This window comes from Colletotrichum navitas (genome assembly GCF_030913465.1).
Source record: "Colletotrichum navitas strain CBS 125086 chromosome Unknown LY79scaffold_1, whole genome shotgun sequence".
NCBI classification, from domain to species: domain Eukaryota; kingdom Fungi; phylum Ascomycota; class Sordariomycetes; order Glomerellales; family Glomerellaceae; genus Colletotrichum; species Colletotrichum navitas.
The window spans coordinates 1910972-1927556 of record NW_026850547.1 but is presented as its reverse complement, the minus strand read 5'-3'; the positions used below and the strand labels follow the sequence as shown (position 1 = coordinate 1927556).

General features: G+C 53.9%; 7 protein-coding genes across 7 annotated transcripts; 4 read left to right on the top strand and 3 right to left on the bottom strand.

Moving 5' to 3' along the window:
- The first annotated feature begins 490 nt into the window (after positions 1–490).
- On the top strand, positions 491–1462 carry LY79DRAFT_23890 (uncharacterized protein). The gene is made up of 3 exons (XM_060551725.1): positions 491–692; positions 790–1250; positions 1310–1462. The coding sequence occupies exons 1-2, from the start codon at positions 622–624 to the stop codon at positions 1190–1192; spliced, it is 474 nt and encodes a 157-aa protein (XP_060421048.1). The 5' UTR covers positions 491–621; the 3' UTR covers positions 1193–1250; positions 1310–1462.
- A 1318-nt stretch (positions 1463–2780) lies between these two features.
- Positions 2781–3935, top strand: LY79DRAFT_574835 (uncharacterized protein; the record flags this gene model as incomplete). The annotated part of the gene is made up of 1 exon (XM_060559639.1): positions 2781–3935. The coding sequence occupies one exon, from the start codon at positions 2781–2783 to the stop codon at positions 3933–3935; it is 1155 nt and encodes a 384-aa protein (XP_060421047.1).
- Positions 3936–4912: 977 nt separating this feature from the next.
- On the bottom strand, positions 4913–7005 carry LY79DRAFT_503058 (triose-phosphate transporter; the record flags this gene model as incomplete). The annotated part of the gene is made up of 3 exons (XM_060553374.1): positions 4913–5751; positions 5804–6107; positions 6175–7005. The coding sequence occupies 3 exons, from the start codon at positions 7003–7005 to the stop codon at positions 4913–4915; spliced, it is 1974 nt and encodes a 657-aa protein (XP_060421046.1).
- A 693-nt stretch (positions 7006–7698) lies between these two features.
- LY79DRAFT_585933 (arginosuccinate synthase) lies at positions 7699–8938 on the bottom strand (the record flags this gene model as incomplete). The annotated part of the gene is given in 3 exon segments (XM_060560561.1): positions 7699–8328; positions 8345–8605; positions 8654–8938. The coding sequence occupies 3 exon segments, from the start codon at positions 8936–8938 to the stop codon at positions 7699–7701; spliced, it is 1176 nt and encodes a 391-aa protein (XP_060421045.1).
- Positions 8939–9898: 960 nt separating this feature from the next.
- Positions 9899–11026, top strand: LY79DRAFT_533970 (uncharacterized protein). Its single transcript, XM_060556395.1, has 2 exons — positions 9899–10743; positions 10835–11026. Exons 1-2 carry the CDS (start codon positions 10378–10380, stop codon positions 10937–10939), a joined length of 471 nt encoding a protein of 156 aa, XP_060421044.1. The 5' UTR covers positions 9899–10377; the 3' UTR covers positions 10940–11026.
- A 333-nt stretch (positions 11027–11359) lies between these two features.
- LY79DRAFT_533967 (uncharacterized protein) lies at positions 11360–12202 on the bottom strand. The gene has a single exon (XM_060556394.1). It carries the CDS (start codon positions 11771–11773, stop codon positions 11474–11476), a length of 300 nt encoding a protein of 99 aa, XP_060421043.1. The 5' UTR covers positions 11774–12202; the 3' UTR covers positions 11360–11473.
- Positions 12203–13428: 1226 nt separating this feature from the next.
- On the top strand, positions 13429–16196 carry LY79DRAFT_664808 (family 15 glycosyl hydrolase; the record flags this gene model as incomplete). The annotated part of the gene is made up of 9 exons (XM_060562966.1): positions 13429–13565; positions 13826–13927; positions 13979–14196; positions 14251–14752; positions 14809–15176; positions 15235–15258; positions 15312–15494; positions 15620–15832; positions 15928–16196. 9 exons carry the CDS (start codon positions 13429–13431, stop codon positions 16194–16196), a joined length of 2016 nt encoding a protein of 671 aa, XP_060421042.1.
- Positions 16197–16585: the final 389 nt, after the last annotated feature.

The window sequence follows — 16585 nt, the reverse complement described above, 5'->3', positions numbered from 1 at the left end:
GTCGGTGGTGTTACGTGGGGGGGGGTTGTTTTTGATGGAGGAGAGGTTCAAACGCGCGTTTCTGTGATGGCTGCGGGAGCGTCGAGTTATTTATCTGTAGGGAATGTGTCAAGAAGGAGACCAGAAGCTGGAGCTTTCGTCAACCCGGACGAAGTTTGTAGCGGGAGGGTCGACGGAGGGGTAGGATGGGAGGGGGTTTGCGTTAGTGGCAGGGGCCACCCTGACAAGCGCCAAATGTGCACACACACCTCCCAGTCAACCAGTCTATTGCTTCCTACCAAGCTGCACCAAGCTGCCCGGTGCTTCGCCAGTCGGCAACTGGCCTCAACTTATTTTTTTTTTCCGCCTCTGGGCGTGCGAATTGGAAGCAGGGACAAAGACCGGGCAGAAAGCGGAGACTAGATGGTGTCTATGATGGTCGACAGGGCTGCTTTGACGGCAACACTGGCTTGCAATGATTGGCTTGGTTGGCGGGACAGAACCATAGCTTACTCATGGATCATAGTTCCAGCATTTCCGTACGGATGCCCGTGTATGAGAAGAAGGGGGACATACACATCACCACCCCGACATTGAGCTCCATCAAGGCCCTCACCCCCACTTTCAATTGGACGGTCTGTCATGGAGGGGCAGACTATGACGATGGCCTCCTGCTACCTCATGTTTCCCGCGCTGTCCAGCTTCTTCTCGAGGTTTGTTTTGGCCGCTCTAGCAGGACCTCTCCTTTCTCTCGGTGCAAGGCAGAAGCAAGTCCAGTCATTGCAGAATATTGACTCAAGCACGGTACAGCATCGAGCACCTCCGTGTGCTTACATTAGCGACTCTCGAGGTAGGTGCCACGGTTAACGCATTGTGCAATAGCCCGGCACGCGTGGCGGATGGCGACCCGGCAACGACCATCATGCCTGCTCCACGCCGGCGGTGTTTTAGTCAAGCAGCGCGCCAGCCTGACGCAGCCCGTCGTCCAAAAAGCCGCTTCTGGATCCGTCCAGTTGTGGTTCGATTCGGCGATAGGCACCCCTTCCTATTGGTGGCCGCGTGTTATCTCACACTCTGGTTGTTCCAGGGAGATTTGCGACTACGGTATTCAAACTCGATGCGTCAGACCCTGACGTTTCGCAACTTGCCGTGGAGGAACACGATGCGCTCGGTCGAACAGGGCGCGGGGGTTCTAGCTAGTTGGCAATGCTAATCTGCGCGCTGCCTGCCTGGCGGCACATGTTATCTATCTTCCTCCTAACGGACCTCCGGTATTCACTCGCTCGCGGCTCGCCTCGCTTTGCTCGCTTCTAATCTATCGTGGCAGCAGGGGGCCGAAGGGAATAGGGTGTCTGTCTGATGGTGTCCGTTTAATTACTCAAATATCCCCGAGAGCCGCCATGCGCAACCCAACATCAAGCCAAGAATCGCATTGTGGGCCATTCCGTCTTTTCAGCTCTTCGGCATGAACCCCCCTCCCTGTCACCCTGGACAATGTCCATCAGCAGAGCTTTAAAGCAACTCCGGATGCCCAGACAGATATCTCGCTGTCGCGGTTCGTCCAAGAGCACGTCCCGGCATTTCGTCCGGACGCGAAAACCCCACGGACAAAGATGCAGCTTATTACCACCAGTTCACCTAAGCAGTGGAATAGGTCAGCGAGAGATAATGCAAGCGCCTCGCGGTTGCTTTCCCTAGACGGCTGATAGCAGGCCTTTTCCGCCATGCGCGACAAGCAAAATATGCGCTTCAATGGGTGTGCAGAAGCAGTCGGACCCAGCCAGACCCAAGCTGGCCGGAAGAAACCCCTCTTGGGCGAGTATGCTGGTCAAATCGATTATGTTCGTTGAGACCCACACCCTCAGCAAAAGGGACAGAAAATATCGCACCTCTGTCTCTAAAGCACCTAATGTACCGAAGTACTTTGAGGTGTGAACGGAGACCGAGAGCAGCGGTAGATCCGCCCTGGACTGCTGGTTGCTCACAAAGCGACAAACCTGGCTCTGACATGGGAAACGAGGGGCAACCTCAATCTTAGTGGGGGTTGGTCGCACGACCCGGAGTTGTCGGTTAGGAAACCCGCTAGACCTCCACTGTGAATCCACGCGCATTGTTGATTGGCATGGACCGACCGTGAGAAAACACAGCGTTGATGGTCATGATGTCAGCCAACAACTCAGCGGTGTAACAAACAAATAACCGTATCAACGGTCACCCGCCATGTCAGTCTGACTGATAAAGAGTACCCAGTTGATGCAGAAACGGAACGCAATGGAAAAAGTTCCGGTGGTGACAACCCAGATTGGCAGAGCAAAACAGCCGGGCCGATGCCAAATGGCTCAAGACGGAAAGTCCGTCCTTGTTTTCCGGCTTTGTATTCCGCCTTTGACTGGACTGCACGGAGGACCTCGGGATTCGACGGGCTTACTTAAGCAATGTCGCTTGGTACCGGCCCACACGGGAGAAGCTGCCAAGGTTCTTGCCAACGGAGCCACTCTTCGCACGTGACTATATCGGAGTTAGCCACTAGCCACATCGGCTCTACTCCGTCGCCGAGGCTGGAGGCTCCATCGTCACATTTTCTCCGGTTCCATCAAGAAACATACCCATCTCTGCATTTGCGCCAGCTCCGACCGATAGCACGTGCGGCATCGGCAATAGCAACCAGCAAAGGAGATCTTGACTTCTTTGAGCGGGAACCCCCAGGCTCAGAGGTACGTTGCCACAAAGAACGCTTCCAAGCAAGCCCACGCGACTTGCATCAAGGAAAAATCATCTTTGAAATCCGCAGTTCATTCATCATGGCATACCCGCCCCCTCCAGGTATCTCAAGCGGGCCTTCCGCTGGCAACCCGTCCTCTCACCCTTCCCTACCCGCACGGCCGCCCTCGTCCAAGACCTCCGGAGTCTTCAAGCCCGCCTTCAAACCCGCTTTCGGCGCGGCAGCCTCCCCGGCGGCAGCACCCACCTATTCGAGCGCATCAAGCTACACGCCGGCGCCCGCCCCCAACTATGGCACCTCCTACCAGTCCTACCCGCCACACTCCTCGCCTGCGGTAGGAAGCGCCGGGCCCTATCAGGCACCGCCATCCTCATATAACCAATACCCACGAGCCGGCACCGGTGCCGGTGCCGGTGCCAGCTACGGTCAGGCCACGAGCTACAATGCACCGCCTTCCACATACGGCGCCGCGCCGCAGATCCGTAACCCTTTCCCGATCCCCGGCAGCGCCACCGACTACGACCCCGACATGGCGATGCAGATAGCCCAATGGCAGAGCGCATACAGCTCCCGGGATGCGACGAGCAGAGACGCCGTCGGCGGTCCCGGCGGCCGCGGCATCCCGGCGACGGGCGGCTCTGCGGCCGCCCCCTCCGTCGTGCCCGACCCCGCAGCAGTCGCCGCGGCAGCGGCAGCGGCGAACCAGCCCCCGGAGCGCAAGAAGACCGTCGTCCGAGAGGGTGGCGGCAAGAAGTGGACGGATGACACCCTCACCGAGTGGGACCCGAGCCACCTGCGCCTTTTCGTCGGCAACCTCGCGGGCGAGGTGACGGACGAGTCTCTTCTGAAGGCCTTTGCGCGGTGGAAATCCGTGCAAAAGGCGCGCGTCATCCGCGACAAGCGCACCGCCAAGTCAAAGGGCTACGGCTTCGTCTCCTTCAGCGACGCCGACGACTTCTTCCAGGCCGCCAAGGAGATGAACGGCAAATACATTCAGAGCCACCCCGTCACCGTCCGCAAGGCAAACACGGAGATTAAGATCACCAATGCCAAGGAGAAGGACCATCACAACAACCGCAAGAACAAGAACAAGAAGCACTCCGGCAACGGCGGCGGCGGCAGCAAGCATGCCGGCGAGGGTACCGGATACGAGCCCCACCTCGGCCCCGTGCACAGCCATGGCGTCACCAAGCCGGGGCAGAAGACCAAGAACGGTCTCAAGTTGCTCGGGTGAACGTTCGTCTTCCGCCGGTACGGTGTATTTCTGTCTGTTCGAGTCGGCTTGGCGGGGGCGGGGGGCGTTTTGGAGTTGGAGGTTCATCATACCCATTCTAATCATCGACGCGTATCTCAAAAATAGAACCATCTTCTCAAACTCGATTCTAAGTGTCGTGATGTTCGCATCCGTGATTTGACCAAGCGTGCGAAGCCCCTTAGCCGGAGTGGCATAGTAAGCTGGTAAGCATGATGTATGAATATCATATGCTACTTTCCCATGCCTGCGCCAGCTTTCATTATGGCAGTCCACATTGGTCGAATAAGTTGCACTCTGTGCGTTGCTTCTGAAATTTGCGCACAGCTAACATATCCGAGGCTTCTACACCAACTTACCCAGGTCCAGCAGAATCTCGTCGGGGACAGTGGCCGTGAGCAAGGCCTTCGCACGTTACCTAGGTAAGCGAGCCGAAGTACCAATCTCTTTTTCGCTGAACTCCAAGCCCATCGTAAGCTACCTCTTTTGCGGGACCATGCATGTACCATCACGGGAGCTGTGGTAACTTTTTTGTTGGAACCATGTGTATATGCCATTTGTGGTCGATCATGCTTGATATTCTCTTGTGTATCTAACCTCTCCGGGGTATTACAACAAGATGATGTCTCAGAACCCAGCGGCCTGGGTCTCGACTTTGTTCTACTCTACCGCCAATGGTATATCCACCTCGTTATGCAACTCTTTCCTTTCGAACCTAAGAACTTTGGGGTTTCATCCATAAAGAACCCGCGAGTATATAGCCATTTTGCCAATTTCTCTCAGAAACCTCCATTCTCCTTCCCAGATAAAGCCCATGAACTCCTTGCCTGCCTCATCTGCCAACCGACAAGATGTGTTTTGCCCTTTTTGAAAAATGAAAAATGTAAAATGTGTTTGCCGGATCCCTTGAACTGAATTTACAACAAAAGAGATGAACACGTACGGGGGAGGGTGTACGCCTAGTTGTCGCGGTGAGCCTGGGCCGTTCGTGATTCTTGCGCCGTGTGTTGCGGGTTGGGCAAAATATCGCCGTCTGCAGTGACGAGGTTGTCCTCATAATCGGTGCTGTTCCGCAGAAGGCCCGTTTCTTCGCCACCGTCGTCGTTGTCGCTTCCGCTCGAAGATGAGCCGGAGGCAACCTCCATATGGCCACGCTGGACCTCCTTCTGAGCATTCTCACGCATCTGAGTGATCTTGATATAGTTGTACGCAACGATGGCGCCCATGGTGGTGATGAGACCGACAAAGTTGATGGGCGTCAGGCGGTCGTTGAAAACGAGAGCGGCGGCGGAGATGGTGACAACCTCCTTGAAGATACCGGCAATAGAGAGGGTGACAACCGAGGTGCGCTGCAGCAGAGCGAACTCGGAGGCGGTCATGAGGAAGGCGATGCAGCCGGGGAAGAGCAGGAACAGGGGGGTCGTGACAACACCCCACTCGGCCACGAGGACCTTCAGGCCTTCGATGAGAGCCGGGAAGCCCTCGACGGGAATGGCGATGACGATCAATGTCAAAAACATGACTGGTGCCAGGAAGAAAATACTGGAAAAGGGGTTGGAGGTCGCTGGATTGCGGAGCAGGAGGATCTGGGTCAGACCCCAGCGGAAACCGGAGAAAAAGGCGGCAGAGATGACGAGGATGAAGCCGCTGACCTTGAATTCGACTTCCCCCGAGACCATGAGAACGACACCAAGAGTCATTGTGGCAATGATGGCCACAAGACGCCAGGTAGGCTGTTCGAGCCGGAATAAAAAGGCGAAGATCAAAACGAACGCTAGAGAAGATGATTTGCACATGGCTGGCCCAGTCGTTAGTATTGTAGGAAAGCTCAGGCGACGCAATCTACTTACTGTAAAAGGTGAGGGTAATAAACTTGAGTGATGTGTTTCCCAACCCGATATCGAGACCCGTCGCGGCACCGCAGGGCCCAATGCGCGTCAGGTAGAACATTTTGGTCATCAACGGCCGGTCCGGCTCGGATTCATGCCGCGAGCGGCCCAGGTCCGAGTTTCGCAGACCATTTGACGGGCGTAATGAGGGTACTAAGAATAAGACCAAAGATGAGAGGGCGAACTGCACCAGCATGTGGCACGCAGTCGTAAACAGGGGGAAAGCAAAATTGAGGCGGTTTTGGTCAAACATCCATTTGTTGTACTACGAAATGGAGCGTCAGCTTGCGTTTTCTGCTGACAGGAGTAACAACAGAAGAACAAAAACTTACCAATGAAATGCTGAGTGAAAAGAAGTACCACAGCAAGATCAGGACCACATTGATGACAGACCTCCTAATAACGTTTTGGTCGGCCTCCTTCTTCTCTTCGGCCGAGATCTGTCCGCGAACGATTCTCTGGTCTAGTCGTGTGTTGTTGCTTCTCTTATTCTTCTTCCTGCGCTTGTCCTTCTTCGTCAGGCCTATCTCCTCGTCGTCGTGGAGATCCTCGTCGGAGAAGCTGTCGTTTTCGGCGTCTTTGGAGGCCGATGGTGTCGCGCCGAAGTCCTCCTCCGATATCTTTGGTTCTTCGGACAGGTTCCCCTGACTCCTCGACGGGGCCTTCTGGTGGTTGCTGGAGCCGGCGTTTTGCATGAGAGAACTGCGGCGCCGGCGGTGACCGACCCCTTTCAACGGCTCCATCTCGAATTCTTGTTCGGCAACGGCGCCGCGTGCGCGGATAGGGTTCTCGTTATTAGTGTTGGTCAAGGTAAGGGCAGAGCCCAAGTCCGAATATGTGTGAGTAAGATCAGTGGCAGCGGCGTCTTGTGACCGGGGGTCATCCGGGTTCGCGGATATTGGCGATGTGGTCGCGTGCCCAGGGGAGGACGCGGTGGGCGGTGGGAGGAGCAAAGGTGACGGGTTCAGGAGGCTTCGGTTGGTAGCAGCAGTAGCGTGATCGTGGGAGATAGGCGGGAGGGCGTCTTCGTGGTCAATGGGATCGGGGGAGGATGCTGTGGCACTGGCAATAGCAGAGGCAGAGGCGGATCGACTAGGGTCAGGAGACAGCACATGCACAAGTGAGGATGAGGTCGAGTCTGACGGGGAGGAGGATCGGGGCATGATTTAATCTGGGATTCCACAACGGGGGTTCGCAAGTGGTAAGGCAAGGTCGGGTCGGGTCTGGTCCCGGTCCAAGTCCAGGTAAACTAGGTCCAGATTACCGCAAGGTACGGGTACTGCTCGCTGGCTCTCGCTGCCTGCGCATCTGATTGTTGTGTCCACTCTGGACTGGGTAATTGCTTGTGCTTGTGCTTGTGCCTGTGCCTGTCGGTGGAAAGAGAGAGGGGGTCGGGACGAGAGAATGGGCGCCGCTCATTTGCTGGCGGTAGCTAGGTTGGCGGTGGTGCTTTGGCGTTGTCAAGGTCAAGTGTCACGCCCACACGCTGATCTTAGTATGGAGGGTGGGAAGAGAGGAGAGAGGGTAGTGAGTGCTAGGGGTATAGATACGTACCTACGCACGCAAGGCACTGGGTGGTATGGTAGGCAGGTAGGTAGATAGGTACCTATGATCTCGGTGGCTTCGTCTCCCCCTGTCTGCGAGGTGGACACCTTGGGGTCAGTATAGTGGGTTGTATGATCGATGTATTCCTTAGCTATGGCCCATGATGTAGGGTGATCTATGTATCCGTACTTGTGGTACCTGATGCCTGAGGCATGTCTCACAGTTGCCGGCCCCTTTTTTCGGAAAAAGCGTCCTCGCTTCGGAAAAAGCTATCATTCCTCAAATCAAACTCCAATCATCTATCTGATTACTCAAAACTTGTAACCAGCTTCCGCCAGCTGTTGGCCATACTTCTTAAGGCGGATGGACTCGATCGCGATGAAGCCAGTCGCATCAGCGGGATCGAAAGTAGTGAGGGGGTCCATAGAGGCATCCTCCTCGGAGTACAACTTCTCCGGGGACCTGCGGCCAAGAACGTAGGCTTGACCCTTGTGCAGCTGAAGGCGGACTTCACCGTTAACCCATTCTTGGGCGAAGTCGAGACTTGGCTGCAGGAATTCTCTCTCGGGACTGTAGTAAAGACCATTGTAGAGCAGCTGAGACCGTTGCTTGCTCAACGTATCGCGGGCAGCCCTCGGGCGGCCATCGAGAGTAAGGCCTTCGATCGCGATGTGAGCCACACGAAGGATCGTCATGGCGGGAGAGTCGTAGCAACCCCTAGACTTCAAGCCGATCAAGCGGTTCTCAACGATATCAATGCGGCCAATGCCATGCTCCTTTCCGAGCGCGTTAAGGAGCTTGAAAACTTCGACGGAATCGGTCACTGTCTGCTGGGTCTCAAGAGTCACAACCTTGACAGGAATACCCTTTTCGAAGTGGATTGTGATGTGGGCGGGGGTGTCAGGAGCCTTGAGCGGGGAGACAGTCATAGTCCACATGTCCTCAGGGGGGGTTGACGTCGGGGTCCTCAAGCATGCCAGCCTCGTACGAGCAGTGCGCGAGATTTGCATCTATCGAGTACGGCTTGGCCTTGGTGGAAGAGACGGGAATGTTCTTCTGGGCTGCGTATTCAAGCAGATCGTTCCGGCCTTGAAAGCGCGAGGTGAACTCAGGCAGACGCCAGGGGCTGATGCACTTGATGCTGGGGTTGATGGTGTAGAATGCGAGCTCGAATCTGACCTGATCGTTTCCCTTGCCGGTGCAACCGTGAGACACAAACTAGCAACCCTCCCGAGCGGCAGCCCTCATCATGCCGCGTGCGATGACAGGGCGAGCCAAGCTGGTACCCAGCAAGTAGGTATCCTTGTATTGTGCGTTGACCTTGACGGCCTTGAAGCAAAGGTCCTCAACCATTTCGCGCTCGAGATCGTCGATGATCATCTTCTTGGCGCCTATCTGGAGAGCTTTCTTCTCGACGGCAGCCCAGTCCTCCTCCTGGCCAACATTGGCGATGTGTGCGACGACCTCATATCCCTGGTCAAGCAGCCAGGCGAGAATGGTCGAGGTGTCAAGACTACCTGAGTAAGCGAGGCACACGGTACCCTTGGACATGTTGGCTAGTTGTTGCAATTGGTTGATTGACGCCGAGATCATGGCTGCCGCGGCCTCCGGTGTCGTCGGTGCAGACATGTTGTCTTGCTGATATGAATCTTGCTGGTGCCGTGATAATCTTGTAGATGGTGAACGACGTGCTTCCTCCGTCGATAGTGAGCGGTGTCCCTATTTGGCGTCTGGTGACGTGACTGATTTAGTTAGGGTATTGCCTGTGCTGTGTGCTCTGCGATAGGATGAGAGGAGGGGAGTATATTGGGTTAATATAGGTCGCTTGTCAAGGTCCAAGGGGCCTATACGTAGGTTGTCGTCCAATGTAGTCAGTCGCAGTGTAGGCAACTTGTGGAGGTCTAACGTAGACAACCTGGATGTCACACTCTCAAGGTCTAACAGGATAGCTTTAGGCTTGCTCGGTGGGTTTAGTGGTTGTAGAGTTGTGCTATAGGTAGTTGTTTGGTGACGCTACCTATAGAGAAAGTTCTTAATAGACCTAGTTTAATTCTATTTCACTAGAAATAATACGTTAAAGTACATTAGATTATCTACCTATAGGATATAATTTGATAACTTAGTTACAAGTGTAACATTGTTACTCTTAATATGTAATAATTAATTTACTTCTATACAGTGTAACAGTTACTCTACCTATACTTATAGGTCAGTTACTAACATAAGAAATATTAATATGTAGTCTGTGACTTAGATAAAAGGTCAAGGGAAGTAAGTTAAGATTAGGGTCCTAGTTGAATAATCCTTGGATATGTGATGGGTTGACGTTAGAGGTTATCAGATTTAGTGGGGTGATTCGGATAATGGTGGGGTTAGCGTGGGGCAGGGCTTGCATGTGGTTGGTCACCACTCGTCAGTATCAGAAACTGATTTGGCGTAGTGCAGCCAGCGACATTGCTAACTGTAATAGACAGGGATTTTCTTTTCTTCAGTAGCTGATCCAGCTTAAACTAAAAGTTTTCTATCCGGTCGTCACTGGTCGGAAACCAGTTGTGCTACCAACTGTGAGGCGGTACACCTTGGGGTCAGTATAGTGGGTTGTATGATCGATGTATTCCTTAGCTATGGCCCATGATGTAGGGTGATCTATGTGCTTGTAGTACTGGATGCCTCAGGCATGTCTCATACCGTCCGTCACTCCCTATTTCTTCATTCCTCCTCTCTTGACTCGGTGTATTGGGACGAAGTCACGATGGTGTTACGGTGTGGTTGCCCGCCTACAGATAGGTACCTACCTAGCATCACATAGGTAGGTAGTAGTTCAGCAACAGTCAGTCTCCTTGTCCACAACATTATTATTGCTTTATGTTAGGCGAGCGCTACAGAAGCTTTCACTACCTAATTATACCGCCAATTGCCGCTGACCTGCTTGCCAGGTCAATCTCGCCCCAAATGTCAAGTGTACATTGTCTCTGCTTTTCCCTCCTAAGATGAAATGTGGATATCATCTTGGCATGTCTCATGGTGGAGACGGCTCGTGGGCAGCCGCCACAAAAGTACATTTACATTGCGGCGGTCAGGGTCGTCATCAGGGATGGCCTTCCATAGGTATTGCTCCCTGTGGCATGCCAGCTCACAATCAGGATGCATCATGGGTCCACAGAGACAAACCCAATGCGACGGAGGGGGATGGAGGGAAGGAGGCGAATCAGATGAAAACCCAGCACGAACGAAACCAGGCGGTAAACGGCAGGACAGGCATCGCGGGAGTTCCGGCCTTTCAGTCCCCATCAACGTACCCAGTATTGTCAGGCACCCGGGTGACAAAGTGGATGGCCGGTTGCCATGTGGTAATGGTAAGGAAAAGCGGCTATTTTTTTTTTTTTTTTTTGTCACCCAGATGGTAGGGTGGTAGGTAGCAGCATCATGGGCCATTGTTACTGGAAGTCTGAGGGAAGGAAATATCGGGTCTGCCCCCAAGTCGCCAGGTTGACAAGCCCCATCAGATCTGGCGTGGCGTGTGGCGACCTTGTTACCTACCTAGGTGCCTAGTTAAAGGTAGGTAGGTAGTAGTCAGCAAACCACAGAGTACCTTGCACACCTGCTCGCACGGACAAAGCATAGCGGCAATAAGAGGAGGCCTCTAATATAGTGTAGTGCACCCCTTAGCCGGACTCGAATGGCGTCTTGAGTCATCTCGGGATACGAATACACATTGTGTTTGTTTGGTTTTATGCTTTCACGCGGGCCGTCACTAGTGTCCCTATCCCTCTCTTACAGGCCAGAAGTTGTTAGTTGCAATATGTCAGACCAGGTAGCTGGCTTCTGCATTTGGTACCCAGACAGACCTCCTTTCGAGGCTCCCACCGCCTACATACGTACAATAGAGTAAGCTTCCGTGAAACAGAGCAGATGCATAACTCAAAATCGGGTCAGATCACGGCACAAACATGAGCCTCATCTAAAGAAACAGTGGCCCTAGTTTCACATATGTTCGTCTAGCCATGTAAGCTTGATCCAGCCGTCGTCTGTCACACCCGGAGTCGCAGGTTTTCTCCTCCACTTGGAAGCCTATTCGGGCGAACTTTACCGCAACATCATCCCGTCCACCAACCCCCGTCCCCGTTTGCTTCTCGCACTGACTCCAGAGCACGGCATCGTGTGCATGACGGGCTCTCGGCTACGTTTCTGGCCTTGTGGCTCAGTCTCACGGCTATCAACAGGCAACCGAGAAAAGCCCAACCGGGATGGGGTGCTCAGTACAACTCCCAACCAGACTTCACCGTCCGTGTCTCCCGACCGGGTTCTCGGGCGGAGCCGCGACCCGCTGCCGAGCAAATACCCCGCCTGCCCAGCAAACCACTTTGCAGACCGCAAATAACACATCACAAACACCTTTTTCTCTTGGTCATCACCGCTTGGATCAAGGTTACCAACATCTGTGCCACTATGGCTCGTGATGCTGGAACCCACTTGGACCAATACAAGCCATCTGCAGTCCAATGAACCAGGCTGCAACGGGACCTTTGTGATAAGTAGAGTGAGCCACGTGATTCTCAGCAAGGGGCTTTTTTTTTAACCTCAGATACGGATGTCCCCTTGATAAGTCAGCTTGGGAGCAGAGGCTGAGGGCCTAGAAACAACTTTTCATTGACAGGTGCGACATTGACCACCCGCCACACCTGCCTCCCCACGGTGAAAGTGAACAACAAAGGAAAAAGGAGGGAAAAAAAGGGGGGGGCGGGTCGCTCGGTCCCTGGGTGTCGGAACCCGTTGAATGTCTTGTGCCGCTCAGCCGGCGCCAGGGTTGGGAATCAGTAACTTTAAGTAAGTATTTTGTAATGAAATACTTAGAAATACTTACTCAAAGGTAAAGAAACAAGTATTTTAAGTTACTTATTCCCAGCCCTGGCCGGCGCCAACCCAACCTGTTCCTTTTGAATTAACACATAACAAATGTGACCGACTTCCGCCCTTACGAGAGTCAGTCTAGGCTAGGTACCTACCTATCTCAGTGAACAGCTCCAAGCGAGACACCAGCCTCATGCCTACCCAGCCTCCCATCGGCCGCCTTAATCATCGCGCCATTGCATTTTTTCCTCTCAATTGTCATTCGCAGACTCCTCGATGTCTCGAACAACGGGTGAGGGGGAATGATCGGACAAGAAAATTACGTCGAGCCCCGAAAGGGAGAGGCGCCCAGGCTTCCCCATGATGTCAGACGCCGTCATTCGTTACGCTCGCCCACGTATCAGTACTCTGTCGATCGGATGTTGCGTCTGCGCAGTGAATTCTTTCGCAAACACAGGCCAGCAAACATTCCATTGGAAAGAGATCTTCGGCGGACGAAGAGCTCTCGTTCCAATTCAATTATGCTTAGGCTCCGACAAGGTAGCTCTTCGCATGCCTGTACCTGGCCCAGCTCGGGTTTGGGTGCAGATCTAGAAACTCGCTGGGGATAGCTCCAACCCGGCATCAGCCGCAGCTCGAAGCGCCCACCTCTTTCAGAGCGTCATCGGCTTCTTCTTCGACATCACCAATGGGTCGAATTACTTTTGTTTCCGAGTGCTTTTCAAATTTAGAAACCCCCAACCAAGCCTAGTCCAACGGCAATGTAGCTAGTGCTCAGGGGAGGAATGGATTACTCACCGTCGGTAAGAGGACCCCCCCCCGCGTCTTATTGGACGGTGTCATTGGGAGACAATCGTGACGAAACCGTCCATCGACATTGGTCTAACGGTGTCTCTTCCTCTCGCCGCCACACCCAGCCGCACATCGTGGCTTCCTGTCATCCCGCAATCGCCGGGGTTTACCCCTCTGCCTTGCTTAGACCCAAAACTTGACCTCAACCCCCCAGCTTCCACAGCTTTCGATCTCACTAAAGCCTACCCGTGTCAAGTATTCCCTAGATAAGAGCCTACGGCTGTGAGCTCGTTCGCGGAACCCATCTCACGGAGAGCATCTGTTTATGAAAAAGTGACGATTCTTGTCTTTTGTCTTAAACTCACAAGCCTTGTTCCATTGTTCCAACAGCCGACGTCATGGCCCAGCAATGTTCGACGAGGCATGCTACCGGCAGCCACTTCGGCTACCTACCCATCGAGGACTACGGCATGATTGGCAACATGCACACCTGCGCCCTCGTTGGAATGAACGGCTCTATTGATTTTATGTGCTGGTACGAAACATCTCTTTGCTGCGCTGTGTCAGGTAGACGCTCTCGGCCGAGTGGCCATTCCTGTGAATCTTTCCACTCACATTACGCCCATTGCTTTTGTCGCTCGCATTGGGAATGATGAGCTTGGATGTTTTTACGTCGTCTTTGGAAGGTCGGGATGAGCATGAGTGTCAATTGGACTTTCTCCGGGCCATCCGGTTACACCGAACTTGATGCTAGGCCAATGTCGACGAAGCTCAACATCTAACTCAACTGTCTAGGCCGGACTTTGACTCGCCGAGTGTATTCTGCCGGCTTCTCGATAAGGACAAGGGGGGCTTTTTCAGCATCTGCCCTCATCCGTCCAAGCAGTGTACCACTAAGTGAGCACGGGAAGCGTCGTTTGCCGAGACTTATCTGAATAACACTTAAAGGCAACAGTATCTCCCATCGTCCAACATCTTGCAGACCAGATACATTCACGATGACGGCGTCGTTGACCTTGTGGACTTTTTCCCTCGGCCCAAGACCGCTACAGTCTTGTCGACGAGTGCCCGCCAGACCGCGTTCCGCGAGGCTATCAAGATTCAGGAGGAGCTCAAGAAATGGCTTGTCCGACGAGTCGAGTGTATCCGTGGTCACCTAGAGATGGGTAAGTCGAGCTCTTGCTTTAACAAGGGCTCAAATATACATTAACGTGCCGTAGAAATTGAGATATTCCCAGCTTTCCAATATGCTACTGAGACTCATGTTACCACCATTGTCGAGCCAACTCACACCACAGGTAGCCCGAGCAAGGCTGTTACCTTCCACAGCGAGCATTACAAGATGCAGCTGGATGTCACCGTTGACGCGGAATCGGACTCCGCGCCTACTGTCACTTTTCGAAAGGAGAAACGCGAGGGGATGCTGGGCGAGGGTGTGGTTGCCCGCATCGAGATCGAGGAAGGCCAGGCCGTTTCGTTTGTCTTGCGCAAAGATATCCCCAATCACGTTACCGAGAACATCACAACCGCCGTACTTGATAGCCAGCAGCATGACACGGCAACCTACTGGTATAATTGGATCTCCAAGAGCAAGTACAAGGGCCGATCGCGCGAGGTCGTCAACCGAAGCCTGATGCTATTGAAAATGATGACGTACGAGCCAACTGGTGCTATCATCGCCGCTCCTACATTTTCAATTCCGGAAGATATTGGCGGTACACGGTAAGCTCTCATATCCGGCTCTCTGTGTTGCCGAACATAGCTCACACAGTCATCAGAAACTGGGACTATCGTTTCTCCTGGGTTCGTGACTCGAGCTTTACTATTTACATCCTCCTTCGATTGGGCTTCACTGCCGAGGCGGATGCTTATATGAACTTCATCAGCGAGCGCTTCATCAAGTCCCGCCGCCCCAACGGTGAGCTGCCCATCATGTTCACCATTCGCGGCGAGACCGATATCCCTGAGGTCGAGCTCGATCACCTCGAGGGGTACAGAGGCAGCAAACCAGTGAGGATTGGCAACGGCGCCGCATCCCACCAGCAGTTTGACATTTACGGCGAGCTAATGGACGGCATATACCTGTACAACAAGTACGGCAAGCCGATCAGTTGGGACCAGTGGTGTTCTGTGAGAGTGATGCTGGGTAATGTTTCGCGAGCCCCCTATCTCGGTCCGTCAGAGAAGCTGATTCGAGCGCCCAGATTTTGTCCTTACACTCACAGATAGTGAGTCTCCAAACTCGAACAGAATGACCGTTCCTTACTAACATCGTTGATAGAGCCTGATATGTCGATCTGGGAGGTCCGCAACAAACCGCAGAACTTCACCTACTCCAAGATCATGCTCTGGGTCGCCTTCGACCGCGGCCTCCGCCTCGCAGACAAGCGCAACTTTCCCTGCCCCAACCGTAGCAAGTGGCTCGCGGCCCGTGACGGCCTCATGGAGGAGATCATGGACAAGGGTGTGTGCTGGCTCTCGATCTCCCTCTCCCAGCCTAAGACGCCCTGAGCTCAGATCCCTGATGAGAAAACTCAACACCCGCAGCTGCCTGTTTAGTACCCGAACCGTGAGCTGACTGGGTGAAAGGATATAACAAGGACATGAAGTGCTTCGTCCAGAGCTACGAGAACAACACCAAGATCGACTCCTCGATCCTTATCGCCCCGCTCGTCTTCTTCATCGCCCCCAATGACCCTCGTTTTCTCAACACCATGGACCGTATCCTCCTGCCCCCCGAGAAGGGCGGTCTCACCAGCACCGGCCTGGTGTACCGGTACAATACTGAGCTCTCAGAAGATGGTGCGTCTTTTCCCTCTCCCTTCCCAACATCACAGACGCGTCAGCACACTCGCCTCCCTTTACCGCGATAGCTAACGCCACAATCCATCTCCCAGGCGTCGGCGGGAGAGAGGGCGCCTTTAGTATGTGCACGTTCTGGCTCGTCGAAGCCATGACGCGCGCCTCCGCCTACGAGCCAAAGTACCTCGTGCGCGCCGTCAATCTCTTCGAGAACATGCTCGGCTTCTCTAACCACCTGTCCATGTTCTCCGAGGAGATTGCCCGCAGCGGCGAGCAGCTCGGCAACACGCCCCAGGCCTTCAGCCACCTCGCCCTCATCAGCGCCGCGTTCAACCTCGATCGCGTCACCGAGGTCAAGCGATGAATCGGAAAGTAGCGGTGGGAGGAGTGTTTCGTAGCAGGGGCACACACACCGCGACACACAGGCGGTGGCCTCCTCCATGACGGATAAAACGAGAATGTTTGAATGTGACGTGATTAGCATAGTCTAGTTCGCTATGCAATAAAGCCCGGCGAGCAAACCCATGCCTGCTCAGACCACGAGCAAAGACGAATAGAAGCATCATGCACTCTGAAGACCTTCCCCGTTGAGCCCACTCAATCCGGCCCCCCGAGACCGAACGCTCGCCCTCTTTTTGAAAAGTAAAAGTGCTTGGTTTTTTTTTTCATGTCCCCCCTTCTCCCAAAACGCCGCGCTATGCCTTGAAAACACCGACACCCTTCTTCGTCGCCCTCGAGCGGCCACCAACCACG

Bases quoted from the DNA above. Each gene is read 5' to 3' on its own strand.
- LY79DRAFT_23890 (XM_060551725.1), top strand. From the start codon at position 622: ATGGAGGGGCAGACTATGACGATGGCCTCCTGCTACCTCATGTTTCCC. The intron at 693-789 runs GTTTGTTTTGGC...AGCACGGTACAG, and splicing joins CTGTCCAGCTTCTTCTCGAG to CATCGAGCACCTCCGTGTGC.
- LY79DRAFT_533970 (XM_060556395.1), top strand. From the start codon at position 10,378: ATGAAATGTGGATATCATCTTGGCATGTCTCATGGTGGAGACGGCTCG. The intron at 10,744-10,834 runs GTAAGGAAAAGC...TGTTACTGGAAG, and splicing joins CCGGTTGCCATGTGGTAATG to TCTGAGGGAAGGAAATATCG.
- LY79DRAFT_533967 (XM_060556394.1), bottom strand. From the start codon at position 11,773: ATGTGTTATTTGCGGTCTGCAAAGTGGTTTGCTGGGCAGGCGGGGTAT.